Below are 16,521 nucleotides of genomic sequence, written 5' to 3' on the forward strand. Positions count from 1 at the left end.
AGGTCCTGCTTATCCAGGAGAGTGATGAAGAAGGCGGCGAGAGTGAGGAGCCAGAAAGAGGACTGCCACAAACAAGACCAAGTGGATGGAGCCTTCGTATTTGTTGGCGGCAATTGTAACCCAATGTCCAGCTCCGAATAGGATTTGGATGAAGTTGAGAAAAGTCTTGAGGAAGTCCCGGGAAATGTTGGGGGGGGGGGGATTTCTGCTCCGGAGAACACTGGGTCCTTTTACTGAGTAGAGCAGGGGCTTTCAATCTAACACCGACTCAAATAAAAGATAGAAAAAAGTAGGGTAGATTGCTTAATAGGTGGTTAGAAGTGTCAAATTTGTCAGAGAGTTTTTTCTTCTGCACAGACCCAGGTACAGCTGATCTAGGATGAGGGCCTACTCTACTCTGGGTATGATTTGTTAATATGGGCACAGAAATTCCCAAATAGAGAGACAGACGGCACTTGTTCATGTTCTTGAAGATACAGAAAGGGAAAGGGGGCACCTAGTCAGTTGCAAAACTGACTGCATTCAACCGTAATGTGTCTTCCGCATTTAACCCAACCACTCTGAATCAGAAAGCCTGCCAGTGATGTAATTATAGCTGTGAATCACAGTCGAGTCATTGTGGGCCATTTGGAATGATGAAGTCCGTTTTAGATTTCTTGGCAGAAAATGGCCGACAACACATCCCTATCAGTCATTCAGCTAGTTGATGTCAGTCCATAGCAACAGTATTAAATTTTGTAAGATAGTGCTTCACTGTCTCTCCCTATTCTTTAGGACTTGTTTCACTCTGCACTAGTTTTTAGGGGTTTGAGAGAGACAGACAGGGAGAGACAGATAGAAAAAAGACAGGTAAAGGGAACATGGAGAGAGAGACACATCCCCACCCCAACCAGTCAACCCCTCCCCAAACAAACCCCAGCCACACTCCCACAGATCAGTTTATTCCCCTTCTACACCTGATCAAATGTCCAATTGGCTATATTTACTGTACAACATACCACATATTCACCCTGCACACCCTAATTGACAAACAAACAAAGGCAAACATCTTCTCATGCTTTGTTGATTTTTGCTTTAACTAGGCAAGTCAGTTAAGAACAAATTCTCATTTACAATGACAGCCTAGGAACAGTGGGTTAACTGCCTTGTTCAGGGGAAGAACGACAGATTTTTACCGTGTCAGCTCAGGGATTCGATCTTGCAACCTTTCAGTTACTGGCTCAACACTCTAACCACTAGGCTACCTGCCGCTTTGTTGAGATCCTGATTGGTACAGCGGGCTAAGGCACTGCATCTCAGTGCTTGAGCCGTTACTACAGAAACCCTGGTTTGAATCCAGGCTGTATCACAACTGGCCGTGATTGGGAGTCCCATAGGGCAGCGCACTTGGCCCAGCATCGTCCGGGTTTGGCCGGGGTAAGGTTTGGCCGGGGTAGGGTTTGGTAGGGTTTGGCCGGTGTAGGGTTTGGCCGGTGTAGGGTTTGGCCGGGGTAGGGTTTGGCCGGGGTAGGGTTTGGCCGGGGTAGGGTTTGGCCGGGGTAGTGTCTGGCCGGGGTAGGGTCTGGCCGGGGTAGGGTTTGGCCGGGGTAGTGTCTGGCCGGTGTAGGGTTTGGCCGGTGTAGGGTTTGGCCGGTGTAGGGTTTGGCCGGGGTAGGGTTTGGCCGGTGTAGGGTTTGGCCGGGGTAGGGTTTGGCCGGGGTAGGGTTTGGCCGGCGTAGGGTTTGGCCGGGGTAGGGTTTGACCGGTGTAGGGTTTGGCCGGGGTAGGGTTTGGCCGGTGTAGGGTTTGGCCGGTGTAGGCCGTCATTGTAAATAAGATTTTTTTCTTAACTGACTTGCCTAGTTAAATAAAGGATACATTTTTTTACATTTAAAAAAGCTTTTGATTCAATTTGGCATGAGGGTCTGCTAAATAAACTGATGGAAAGCGGTGTTGGGGATAAACATACGACAATATAAAATCCATGTACACCAACAACAAGTGCAGGGTTAAAATTGGCAAAAAACGTATTTCTTTCCACAGGGCCGTGGGGGGGAGACAAGGATGCAGCTTCCGTCTGGTCACTCTACCATAAAGTCCTGATTGGTGGAGTGCTGCAGAGATGGTTGTCCTTCTGGAAGGTTCTCCCATCTCCACAGAGGAACTGTAGAGCTCTGTCAGAGTGACCATCAGGTTCTTGGTCACCTCCCTGACCAAGGTCCTTCTCCCCCAATTGCTCAGTTTGGCCAGGTGGCCAGCACTAGGAAGAGTTTTAGGTGGTTCCAAACTTCTTCCAAGAATGATGGAGGCAACTGTGTTCTTGGGGACCTTAAATTATGTAAAAAACAATTGGTATCCTTCCACAGATCTGTGCCTTGACACAATCCTGTCTCGTAGCTCTACGGACATTTCCTTCAACCTCATGCATTGGTTATTGCTCTGACATGCACTCAACTGTGGGACCTTATATACACAGGTGTGTGCCTTTCCAAATCTTGTCCAATCAATTGAATTTACCACAGGTGGAATCCAATCAAGTCGTAGAAACATCTCAAGGATGATCAAAGGAAACAGAATGCACCTGAGCTCCATTTCGAGTCTCATAGCAAAGGGGCTGAATACTTATGTAAAAAAAGGTATTTCAGTTTTTTATTCTTAATAAATTTGCAAAGATATCATGATGGGGTATTGTGTGTAGCTTTTTTTGTTGTTATCCATTGTAGAATATGGCTGTAACCGAACAAAATGTGGAAAAAGTCAAGGGGTCTGAATACTTATGGAAGGCACTGTTCAGCCATAATATGACATTTGAAATGTCTCTATTCCTTTGGGACTTTTGTGAGTGTAATGTTTACTGTTCATTTTTATTATTTATTTCACTTTTGTTTAGTATCTATGTTACTTTCTCTGGGAATGTAAACATATGTTCCTAACCCCTTTGAATTTATTTTAATTGAGAGAGATAGAGAGAGACCATTGAAGTGTTAACTGGTCTCGCCCAGTCTACTCTAGTCCAGTTTGAGTCCATACAGGAAATGTCTCTCTGGTTGAGTAGCCAGAGTAAATATCACTGGGCTGGCACTCTTAACTAATCTGTCTGGCTTTATATGTGTTGAAGTGCCCTTCTCCCAGGGTTTCTCTCTATCCCAATGCTCTCACTCGCTCATTCTCTCTCTCTTTATATTTTCCTCACACTCTCTCTCTCTCTCTCGTCCCCGTCTTTCTTCTTCTCCCTCCGTCTCTGTCCTACCTCCCCCTTCTCACTTTATTTCTTCGTTAAGATGGTAAAACACAATCTCACTCTATTCCACATCTGTCCAATGGCTCTCTTTCTTTCTCTCTCTCTCACCCATGTTCTTAAACACTAGGCAGCAGCTCAGACACACATTACACATAGTTCCTTGGCAGACGCTCTTAGGTACAGTGTCTTGCTCTTACAGTCAGTCCATACATGGCTGAGTCAAAATATCTGGTTCTGACTAGAGAGAAAATTTGAGAAAACGACAACTCCTTTATGCAACACAAGCAAAGCTGTCAGCTTCCCCAAAAACAAATCAGATTCACATAACTGTACTTTTGGAAAGAGGATCAAATGAAAAGTATTTGTTACTGATTGAAGTTGTGAGCGTAGGAGGGGTGGAGTTAGCAGATCTTATTGAGGAGGGAAGGGTCTACTTTCTATCTGAGCTGTTTGCTTGGCCTGTGTTGCAGACCCATCACTTATGACTCTCTCTCTCTCACACACACACACACAAACACACACACAGATTTACTTTATATCCCTGCAAAGCATCTGTTCAACATTAGCCTTACCATTCCATCTTGTGTTGTGTGTCCTCCAGTCTACTCAGGGCTCAGCAACCAACATTTTCACAATGCTTCCTTCCTCCCTTGCTTCATGTCTCTCTGGCTCAGCACAGAACATGGGTCCTGTTCCAAAATGTTAATATCGCTTAATGTCTCCCTGGCTCAGCACACAACATGGGTCCACTAGGTTTAGGCTGTGTCATACACCTTGTGGTTGGATGTATTTCTGCTTTATTGTCGTGCTTTGTTTCTTTTTGCTCTCTGAGGAGGAAGTTAGCAGGATATGTGTGTTTCCCAGGAATAGACCACTACTCACCTCGTCTCCCTGCAGACCACTTCTAAATCACTAATCATCAACCCTTATCTTCCCTCCCCCTCCACATACACACCCTAAACCCCCACCGTTAATTCCTGTAAGAACTGCCACTTTCCCAATCACTATGATCTTTATATCTCTCTCTGTCTCACACACACACACACTCACAGATATAACAATAAGCACATAAATACATACCCACACACATACACAATTCCAGTCACAGAGGAAGTGATTACAGAGTAAAGGCACACACTCTTCTGTCTTTTATGTGGCTGTGTGGCATCCCAGCCACCCCTGCTGATTGGTTAAGCCAGTTTGTCTCAGACAGGAAGTAGCTGAGGGCTCCCCACCCCAATCTGCTCCCCACACCAATCTGGCTCTCGTTTGGGAAACCAACACCATCATCTGCACTTCAATACACACACTCACATAGACAGACACACTCACATAGACAGACACACTCACATAGACAGACACACACACATAGACACACACACACACACACTCACATAGACACACACGCACACACACACTCACATAGACACATACAAGTAGGGCCAGACAGTTTGCAGAGGCATACTTTTCAGATTAGAAAAAACTCTGGAGATTGTTATTATTGGAAACAAACAGGACTACTGTAGGCACTACATGACTTGGACTGAAATAGGTTCCGGTACTCATTATGTGTGCCAGTACACTTTATATGTAGGTTCAGGAGCTCCATAATGCTTTTGAGCTAATATTCTATAATAGGAACAGAAGCTCAAGCAGCAGAACGTTTGAGATGCTGGTACTCAGCTCCGGCATTAATGACAGTGTTATTACCAAAGAAAAGAACCCTGACATTGGTTTTAATGCATCAACATTTGGTCTTAACACGAAGAACACTTTAATTAGGAACAGACTTGTTTTTGATATAGACAAGGATTCATTCTTGCTAAAAGAACACTTAAAAACATTAGCAACAAATATGGTGTAGTTATTTTCATATCAAAGGCATATAATCTCATGTCCTTGCTATTACAGCTTGTTGTAGGCTGAAAAGCATAAGGTATGTTTTTAAAGGCACAGATAACACGCCCATGCCTGGACTGGACATCTCAGAGCTTTGGAATGTTGTTGTCAGTCAAAACAAAAACACTGGAGTAGGCCTACCAAAAAAGTATTATAGTCCAACAAAAAAACACACAGATAAAAATATAAAATATATACTTTGGTAAGCTACTGAAATGATACTGACATTAAATTATGGAACAGAATATGGACAAACCTGTAGGAGTTTGAGCCAAGAAGACAGTTTGAGGACATAAAATACCCCCTCTCCACCCGTGTCCTCTCCCCTATCCAGGGAAAGCTCTTGACTCCCTCCACCAGTCCTCTGCCCTATCCCTCACTCTGTCCTCCCTTCTCTCTCAAACCACCGTCTGCTCACCCCGGCACTTCCTACAGCCCGTATACACCGCGGAGACAAGATACACCACAGCGCCCAGACATGCGAACACAGTGGCAGCCAGGTAGACTTTATACAGGCAGTTGTGTTTGTATTGCTCCAGGTTGCAGTATGCGTAGCGCTCCGTTTTGTAGATCATGACGCCGATCACTGGTAGATAAAGCACCGCGGCCGCGATGTCGTGAAGAAGGTTGCTAAGCAACCACCGGTCCCCTCCTAAAATGGGGACGAGGTCCTTCTTGTCCAGGAGAGTGATGAAGAAGGCGGCGAGGGTGAGGAGCCAGAAGAGGACTGCCACAAACAGGACAAAGTGGATGGAGCCTTCGTATTTGTTGGCGGCGATTGTGACCCATAGTCCAGCTCCGAATAGGATTTGGAGAATTCGGATGATGCCGAGAAAACTCTTGAGGAAGTCCCGGAAATGTGTGCTCACCTCCGGCTGGGGGGGCATCTCTGCTCCAGCGAACACTGGGACCTTTTACTGAGTAGAGCAGGAGAGTTCAATCTACCACCGGCTGATAATAAGGACAGAAAAAACGGAAAAGTAAAAGGGAGGTTAGATTGACAAATAAAATAGGTGGTTAGAAGTGTAATTTTCTTCAGCGAGTTGTCTTTTCTTCTGCACAGTCCGGGGTTTTGAAATTAGGAGGATTGTGTGTGTGTTTCGTCTTTTCCGTTTCCTTTCCACTCCCCCCTCTCTATCTCTCTCGGGGGTTGGGGTAGGAAACCGAAAGGGGGACGGATTCAAATTCAAAGACCGCTCCTCCTCTCAATTAAATTCAAAGGACATTATTGCCATGGGAAACATATGTTTACATTGCCAAAACAAGTGAAATAGATAATAACCAAAAGTGAAAAACAATCAAATTAACAGTAAACATTACACTCACAAAATAATATAATAATTTAAAATATTATATTACGACTATGTACAGCGTTGTAACAATATGCAAATAGTTGAAGTACAAAAGGCAAAATAAATAAACATAAATATGGGTTGTATTTACAATGGTGTTTGTTCTCTCTCTCACTCTCTGCCGGTCATATTGTGTGTGTGTGTGTGTTCGCGCAAAAGAGATTGTTTGGCAATGTTAACATATGTTTCCCATGCCAATAAAGCGCCTTGAATTGAAATTGACTGAATTGAGAGAGACTGAGAGTTTGTTTGATTCATGTTAATCTCTTTGTTCCTCATCAATCTCTGTTCTTTAAGCGCATTAAATCTGTTAACACTCCTGAAACAGTTGACAACGTCAATACAACAATGTGTTTCGTTAGCTGGCCGTATTAAAATAGATTTAAAAAGTTGACAGTTTGACTAAACCATGCACTCTTTTCATGCCAAGTTGTCAAAAACACACACATGCTGTTTTCAGAGTGTAGCCAAAACCTTGGAATGTGATGCATAAGAATAGAGCAGACAATAATAACTGTTTATCTTGAAGGAACCTTGAGAGTTGGCTGAGTGTCAGAAATGTTTAGTGAGTCTGTTTTCCTGTTTTATGAGGAGACACTTAGCTTGTGAAAGGCTCCTCCCCTGGTTCTCAAATAATCTCCAGCAGTAGGTTACTTCCAAGAGGTTACTAATCTTTCTGAAGCACTCTGATGCCCCTTGGTGGCCTACACACACAAATATTTGATTTGACATACTATACATACTCACACATGAACGCACGCACGCACATACACAGACTTACACTGAACATACACACAACACACAGCCTAATTGTGCACAATATTTTATATGCCATTAAAAATTGAAAACAAAATATTTAACTAGGCCATACACACATCACACCCACAGACACACAGGGCATAGGTAATACACATTACACTATAGCCTTCTAAGATATGATGCAACATGTCAGTCTGATCATTGTAGATATGATTAGGTCAGGTCAATGGCTGGAGGTCATGGAAGCCAAAGGTCGTGCAGTAATCAATAGTCTTCCATCAGTTACTGAGTGCGTTGACGTCAGGGCAGAACACATAATGGCAACCTAAAGATGACGAGTTCACGTGGGTTTCTAAATGTCAGCATGATGCCATGTCCCTTCTTGATGATGCACAATTATACAGTTTTATGTCATGAGTGCATTCAACTCTTGCAATCTTGTAACCCACTGTGAAAGTGTGATGTTAGTGTGCACAGGGAGATGCCATACACTACAGGGACATTCCGTACCCAAGCAGGCAAAGGCACACACACACACACTGTAGGGGAGTGATTTTTGTCTCACACATAATCGTCAAGCCCATCACACACAGCTTCGTGCCAGGAGCATTGACGTCAATAGATTAACTACGTGGCCGAGGGGCGGATCTTCACACCATGCTCCGCCCACAAACTCTGATTGCTCAAGAAAACATTCCATCCGGCCCTATAAGGTGGGGTTAATTTCCATGTCCGTTCTCATTGGTAGATAGGCACAGTGGTGTAGACCAGAGATGACAAAACTACAGAGTGCGGCCAATTGACAACACCGAGTGCACAGAGCCATTGATAAATCAAAGGTCCTTTATTATCCATAACTGACCGGATATACCGCAGTGCAGGACAGAACAAAATAACATAGAGAAAATGATATTGGAAAAAGCATAAGAACGTGTCACTATCGTACGTGTTTCCTATAGTATTTGTTATTCCAGAGTTGTGTATTCGGCTTTTAAGCACAAGACTATCCTTGACCTATATTGGCTGGGTAGAAGACTCATTTCCAAAACCCTTTGTTTGCAGCTGAAATACACAGTAGTTTCTGGCCTCGTACCTTTACACAAAAGGAGTCCAAATATGTATGTTTTGATGCAGACTAACAAAAGAAAAATAAACAAACACGTTTACTTTTTCAGACTTTCTTGCACATATTTGCAAAACTGCATAATTGTCTTTGATTGTCACATATCTGCGTGCCAATTCAACCTGTGCACATATGACCAGATGCTTTGATGCACACATGGTTGAAATATGCAGTCAATCAATTAATCAATCAAATGAAGCCCTTTTCACATCAGCTGGTGTCACAAAGTGCTATGCAGAAACCCAGTCTAAAACCCCAAACAGCAGGCAATGCAGATGTAGAAGCACGATGACTAGGAAAAACTCCCTAGAAAGGCAGGAACCTAGGAAGAAACCTACAGAGGAACCAGGCCTAGAAAGGCAGGAACCCAGGAAGAAACCTAGAGAGAAACCAGGCTATGAGGGGTGGCCAGTCCTCTTCTGGCTGTGCCGGGTGGATGGCCAAGATGTTCAAATGTTCATAGATGACCAGCAGGGTCAATAATAATAATAATCACAGTGGTTGTAGAGGGTTTCAACAGGTCAGCAACTCAGGAGTAAAATGTCAGTTGGCTTATCATAGCCAATCATTCAGAGTTAGAGACAGCAGGTGTGGTAGAGAGAGAGAGTCGAAAACAGCAGGTCCGGGACAAGGTAGCACATCTGGTGAACAGGTCAGGGTTCCGTAGCCGCAAGCAGAACATCTCTCTCTCTCTCTCTCTCTCTCTCTCTCTCTCTCTCTCTCTCTCTCTCTCTCTCTCTCTCTCTCTCTCTCTCTCTCTCTCTCTCTCTCTCTCTCTCTCTCTCTCTCTCTCTCTCTCTCTCTCTCTCTCTCTCTCTCTCTCTCTCTCTCTCTCTCTCTCTCTCTCTCTCTCTCTCTCTCTCTCTCTCTCTCTCTCTCTCTCTCTAGAGAGAGAGAGAGAGAGAGAGAGAGAGAGAGAGAAGATAATTAGAAGGAGCATACTTAAATTCACACAGGACACCAGATAAGACAGGAAAAATACTCCAGATATAACAGACTGACCCGAGCCCCGACACAAACTATTACAGCATAATTACTAGAGTCCTATCTGTGCATTTTTTAACCTTTATTTAACTAGGCAAGTCAGATAAGAACAAATTCTTATTTTCAGTGACAGCCTAGGAACAATGGGTTAACTGCCTTGTTCAAGGGCAGAACAACAGATTTTTACCTTGTCAGCTCAGGGATTGAGCTTGCAACCTTTCAGTTACTAGTCCAACGCTCTAACCACTAGGCTACCTGCCGCCCCATGTTTGAATCGTTGACAACACACTATATTATAATATATAATAAACCACATTTCATGACATATGGGGTCAATTCATCAATATTCAGACTTAACACTTGTTAGGGCTATTGTCCTTTTTTCTCACTTTCCACCTGACTGACATGCCCAAAGTAAACTGCCTGTTGCTCAGGCCCTGAAGCCAGGATATGCATATAATTGGTACCATTTGAAAGAAGACACTTTGAAGGTTGTAGAAATGTTAAAATGATGTAGTAGACTATAACACAATAGATATGGTAGGAGAAAATCCAAAGAAAAACCAACCATTTGAGAGCCCATTCTGAAATCTTGCTCTCAGGATGCAATTCCTATGGCTTCCACTGGGTGTCAGTAGTCTATGTTCAAGGTTTCAGGCTTGTTTCTTCCAAAACGAGGAAGAATGATATGTTTTACCACAGGGATAGACTTTGAAATTCGTGCATGCGCGCAAGGAAGAGGACACGCACCTGCTAATATCGTTTTCCTATTGAACATACTTCCTTCCTTATAAAATGATAGTTTAATTACATTTTAGGGTATCTGAGGAGTAAATGGAAACTTATTTTGACTTGTTGAAACAAAGTTTAGGGGTAGATTGTTGGATTCCTTTCTCTGCATGTTGAACGAGTGGATTACTCAAATCGATGGTGCCAACTAAACTGACTGTTTGGGATATAAAGAAGGATTCTATCTAACAAAACGACACTACATGTTATATCTGGGACCCTTTGGATGACAAATTAGAGAAAGTGTATATTTAATCGCCATTTCTGAAACCGATGGAAAAATATTGAGATGTGGTTGTTTGAGGACGGCTCCCCACATGCATGCTTTCGCTGTAATAGCTATTGTAAATCTTACAGTGCAGTTAGATTAACACGAATGTAAGCTTTTAACCGATATAAGACTTATGTTGTATGTTCCTAAATGTTGTATATCCATTATTTTTATGATTATTTATTTGAACTGCGCGCCCTCCAGCTTCACCGGAAGTTGTCCCGCTAGCGGGACGCCTAGCCTTAAGAAAGGTTGCCTATCAAATCAAATGTATTTGTCACATGCTTCGTAAACAACAGGTGTGGGTTAACATTGAAATGATTACCCACAATGCAGAGAGAAAGAAAATAGAGAAATAATAAAGTAAAACATGTAATAATAGATACACAATGAGTAACGATAAAGTGGTTATTTACAAGGGGTACAAGGTCATTGAGGGTTATACACTACATGACCAAAAGTAAGTGGTCACCTGCTGGTCGAACATCTCATTCCAAAATGATGGGCATTAATATGGAGTTGGTTCCCCCTTTGCTGCTACTACAGCCTCCACTCTTCTGAGAAGGCTTTCCACTAGATGGTGGAGCATTGTTGCGGGACTTGCTTCCATTCAGCCACAAGCATTAGTGAGGTCGGGCAATGATGTTGGGCGATTAGGCCTGGCTCTTCGGCATTCCAATTCATCCCAAAGCTTTTCGATGGGGTTGAGGTCAGGGCTCTATGCAGGCCAGTCAAGTTCTTCCACACGTCTTGACAAACCATTTTTGTATGGAACTTGTTTTGTGCACAGGGGCAATGTCATGCTGAAACAGGAAAGGGCTTTCCCCAAACTGTTGCCACAAAGTTGGAAGCACAGAATCGTCTAGAATGTCATTGTATGCTGTCACAGTAAGATTTCCTTTCACTGGAACTAAGGGAGCCTAGCCCGAACCATGAAAAACAGCCCTAGACCATTATTCCTTCTCCATCAAACTTTACAGTTGACACTATGCATTCAGGCAGGTAGCGTTCTCTTTGCATCTGCCAAACCCAGATACGTCCGTCGGACTGGCAGATGGGGAAGTGTGATTCATCACTTCAGAGAATGTTTTTCCCTGCTCCAACACTCACTGGGTAGTGAATGTTGCAACTAAATTGTACGTGCTATGTGCTTCAGCACTCGGCGGTCCGTTTTTGTGAGTTTGTGTGGCCTATCACTTCACGGCTGAGTCGTTGTTGCTTCTTGACGTTTCCACTTCACAATAACAACACTTACAGTTGACCGGGGAAGCTCTAGCAGTGCAGAAATTTGATGAAATTACTTGTTGGAAAGGTGGTATCCTATGACGGTGCCATGTTGAAAGTCACTGCGCTCTTCTGTCCAATATTTTTTTTGCACAAAAAGGGTAAATGCAGATAGTCTGGGTTGCTAGTTGGTTAACTTCTGTATTTAACTAACTATTTAGTAGTCTTATGGCTTGGGGTAGAAGCTGTTCAGAGTCCTGTTGGTTCCAGACTTGGAGCATCGGTACCGCTTGCCGTGTGGTAGCAGAGAGAACAGTCTATGACTTGGGTGGCTGGAGTCTGACAATTTTTAGGGCCTTCCTCTGACACCGCCTGGTATAGAGGTCCTGGGCCATCCGCTCTACCCTCTGTAGCGCCTTGCCGTTGGATGCCAAGCAGTTTCCATACGAAGCAGTGATGCAGCCAGTCAAGATGCTCTCAATGGTGCAGCTGTAGGACTTTTTCAGGATCTGAGAGCCCATAACAATTATTTTCAGACTCCTGCAGAGAAGAGGCGTTGTTGTGCCCTCTTCACGACTTTGTTGGTGTGTTTGGTCCATGATGGATCCTTAGTGATGTTGACACAGAGGAACTTGAAGCTCTCGGCCCGCTCAGCTAGAGCCCTGTCGATGTGAATGGTGGTCTGCTCAGCCCTCCGTTTCCTGAAATTCACGATCAGCTCCTTTGTTTCGCTGACTTTGAGGGAGAGGTTGTTGCCCGGTCTCTAAGGTACTGCAACGCAATGCTAATGGCGTCACTACAGATTCGGGTTAGATCCCGGGCTGTGTTGCAGCCGTCTGCGACCTGGAGACCCATTTGGAGACGCACAATTGGCCCAGCGTCATCCTGGTTAGGGGAAGGTTTGGCCGGCCGGGATGTCTTTGTCCCATTGCGTTCTAACGACTCCTGTGATGGGCCGGGCGCATACACGCTGACATGGTTGCCAGGTGTACAGTGTTTCCTCTGACACATTGGTGCGACTGGCTTCTGGGTTAAGTGAGCAGTGTGTCAAGAAGCAGTGCGGCTTGGCGGGGGTCATGTTTCGGAGGACTCATGGCTCTCGACCTTCGCCTCTCCCGAGTCCGTACTGGAGTTACAGCGATGGGGACAAGACAGTAACTACCAATTGGATATCACAAAAAAGGGGTAAAATTTCATTTTAGTTGCCTGGTTTGCTAGATTGACATATACGAAATACATTTTTAAACAGATGAATTTATTGGTGTAAAAAACACCAGTTATTCTATTTCGGACCCCAGGCTGCATGATGTCATGCAGCCTGTTGTTCTTGTGTGTTTCTACTTTTTCATAACGACATGTTTGATGTTGGACGACAATAGAATGTTCATGATGTCACTGCAACAACTGTATACAGACATGTAGTATGAACCGGCCTCTAGTCTGGAAATCTTTTGTTAGAAAACTACCGTATTCACTATTTAGCACATGGCCTCACATGTGAATCATTAAAGAGATGGGTGGGGCAAAAGGCTTAAGAGGGTGTGAACGATTCTGAATGGGTGTAGAAAAAGAGGAGCTCTCCAGTAGGTTTACCAAAATATTCAAAGGCCATTTTCTCAAAAGTGTGGTTACAAGTTTGTCAACTTTCAAAGCAGAATGACTTTCCCATTGTTCCTCAACTGCAGTGTATGATCTACTAGTTTCTAGCTCTGAATCTCTTATCCTATGTAAAAAAAAAACACTTTCAAATCGAGGTGGTCGGTCACAAATGCTATGCAAATTGCCATTCTAATATGGCATTGCTGGTATGACCTTCTGACTCAACCTCCTAGTAGAACTCGTTATTTATATATGGGAAGTTCTTATTTGAGTTGTTAGTAATAAGAATTTTAAGGTGAATTGTTTTTCAAGAAGAGACAATTCAAGGGTTAATGCAATATTTTACTTAGTGCAGCATTTCACTTACATTATTGATGTGTTGATGTGAGTCACCTTCGGTGCATAACATTCTAAAGTGACTTTCTCAGGGTGCCGTCTATTCTAGAACCTCAACAGAAACACAGTAGATTGGCCTATCATACAATCTGAATTAACTGAATTAGATCAAATGCTTTCTAATTCCATATGGTGGAGAGAGAGAATGGCTACATTCCAAATAACCACACTAACATACAACTTCAAATGGAGCAATGTATTGGGCATGCTTTTTAAATGTAATTCTAGTGTGGATATTGGAGCAGAGCCCTACTTTCCTCCAGTAGGCTACAGTTGACCTAGTGACACAGCCAGGTAACTACGGTACCTTACATAACTCTGATAATACCATTACACTGCCTGCCACTGTGCCAGTTCTTCATGTGTGACCAAGCAGACTTAATTAGATGACTGGTTCTTACCAGTTACTGTATCAGTAGACTGGTTCTTACCATATGCAGTGTAATAGTCATTGGGACCGGATGGACCGGGTTCCTCTCTCTGCTCCTCAAAGCAGGATTAAACAATCAAGGACAGGTAGACTGGCAGCAGCTTGCCTTGCACCCCACCGGGTTTCCCTTATAAAGGGCCTGGAGGTTTTCCTAAACCATAACCTGGCTGTAAACAAATAAGGGCCCAGAGTTTCTCCTTGGCCAGGACATGCTTCAGTCACACCATCCTAAGTCTGTAACTGGCACAGTCATTCCTCTGAGTAAGCTCAAGTTGCACCTAGAAACAAACTCACATGAAAAACAATGCAAATGCAACAAGTGAGTGCTAGCCCTTAACCCTAACCTTTCATATCCTCCACAGGTAGGCCCATCTGGTGGGATCTTCTCACCACTCTTGGTGTCTCTCCCCTGGGGAGGAAGGATGCGGAGGCAGCATCTCCGTCTCCCTCCTCCACGGTGGCGGGGCCCTCCACACAGTGGTGTCTGCCAGAGTGGAGGAGTAGGAAGGCGGGCTCAGGGAACATCTCTGACTGGGGGAGTTTGTTATCATTTAAGATGTGGATATTCAGTCGGCAGATCCGAAGGTAAAGGTTCCGCACAGGGATTGACAGGTGAAGGTTAAGGTAAGGTTAGAACTAAGGAGGTGAGGTTAGGGTAAGCAAGGTTAGGAGTCATTCAATCTGACAGCTGTAGTTATTGTAAAAGAGAATGTGTTCTTACTTCTCAATGACTTACCTGGTTGAAAAGAGTCTAAATAAAACTGCCAATTATGTATGGAATTTATTTACCGTGGGTAAACAGGTGACCGTGAATCTGTGTCAGCTGCAGGAGTTGTTCACGGCGGAAGGCCCAGCTGGCCTCCCAAGTGGCGCAGCGGTCTAAGGCACTGCTTCTCAGCGCAAGAGGCTCTATCACATCCGGCCGTGATTGGGAGTCCCATAGGGCGGTGCACAATTGGCCCAGCATCGTCCGGGTTTGGCCGGGGTAGACAGTCATTGTAAATAAGAATTTATTCTTACCTGACTTGCAAAGTTAAATATAAGTGTATGTATACACATATATACATACACACAGTTGAAGTCGGAAGTTTACATACAGTTAGGTTGGAGTCATTAAAACTCATTTTTCAACCACTCACAATTTTCTTGTTAACAAACTATAGTTTTGGCAAGTCGGTTAGGACATCTACTTTGTGCATGACACAAGTCATTTTCCAACAATATTATTATTTCACTGTATCACAATTCCAGTAGGTCAGAAGTTTACATACACTAATTTGTCTGTGCCTTTAAACAGCTTGGAAAATTCCAGAAAATAATGTCATGTACTGAAATCGCAGCAAAAGGTGGCGTTACAAAGTATTAACTTAAGGGGGCTGAATCATTTTGCACGCCCAATTTTTCAGTTTTTGATTTGTTAAAAAAGTTTGAAATATCCAATAAATGTCGTTCCACTTCATGATTGTGTCCCACTTGTTGTTGATTCTTCACAAAAAAATACAGTTTTATATCTTTATGTTTGAAGCCTGAAATGTGGCAAAAGGTCGCAAAGTTCAAGGGGGCCGAATACTTTCGCAAGGCACTGTATATACACACATACATATACATACACACACATACGTTATATGTATTATATAAAATGTACATGAAAAGTTTTGGCATGGGTCCTCAGATCCTCAAAAGGTTCTACAGCTGCACCATCGAGAGCATGGTTGCATGGAACTGGTTGCATCACTGCCTGTTATGGCAACTGCTCAGCCTCTGACTGCAAGGCACTACAGAGGGTAGTGCGAATGGCCTAGAACATCACTGCGGCCAAGCTTCCTGCCATCCAGGACCTCTATACCAAAAGTTGTCAGAGGAAGGCCCTAAAAATCGTCAAAAAGTCCAGCCACCCTCGTCATAGACTGTTCTCTCTGCTACAGCACAGTAACCGGCAACGGAGCGCCATGTCTAGGTTCCAGAGGCTTCTAAACAGCTTCTACCCTCAATCCAAATGGCTACCCAGACTATTTGCAGTGACCCCCCCCCCCCTCTCGTTACACCACTGCTACTCTGTTGTCATCTATGCATAGTCACTTCAATAACTCTACCTACATTGTGCATACTATCTCAAATAACCGGTGCCCCTGCACATTGACTATGTATGGGTACCCCCCTGTATATAGTGTCGCTATTGTTATTTTACTGCTGCTCTTTAATTACTTGTTACTTTTATCTCTTATTCTTATGCTGTTGTTTTTTTAAACTGCATTGTTGGTTAGGAGCTCATAAGTAAGCATTTCACTGTACGGTCCCTGTTGTATTCGGCACATGTGACTAATACAATTTGATTAGATTTTAAACTGAATCTACAAGATGGGGAACTGGAGATTTGATGGCCTCTGTTGTTCCAAACACTCGTTTGTCTCATGTGACTCTTTCGCATGACACATGAGCATCACGTACCAAACATTGAACCATAAATGTCAAGGA

At 43.7% G+C, this 16,521-nt stretch overlaps 1 protein-coding gene across 1 annotated transcript; it reads right to left on the minus strand.

Annotated features, from left to right (window-relative positions):
- Positions 1–4,946: 4,946 nt before the first annotated feature.
- On the minus strand, positions 4,947–6,249 carry LOC139375684 (MARVEL domain-containing protein 1-like). Its single transcript, XM_071117491.1, has one exon. The coding sequence runs from the start codon at positions 6,004–6,006 to the stop codon at positions 5,518–5,520; it is 489 nt and encodes a 162-aa protein (XP_070973592.1). The 5' UTR covers positions 6,007–6,249; the 3' UTR covers positions 4,947–5,517.
- Positions 6,250–16,521: the final 10,272 nt, after the last annotated feature.

Source organism: Oncorhynchus clarkii, chromosome 20, assembly GCF_045791955.1.
Source record: "Oncorhynchus clarkii lewisi isolate Uvic-CL-2024 chromosome 20, UVic_Ocla_1.0, whole genome shotgun sequence".
Classification (NCBI taxonomy): Eukaryota; Metazoa; Chordata; class Actinopteri; order Salmoniformes; family Salmonidae; genus Oncorhynchus; species Oncorhynchus clarkii.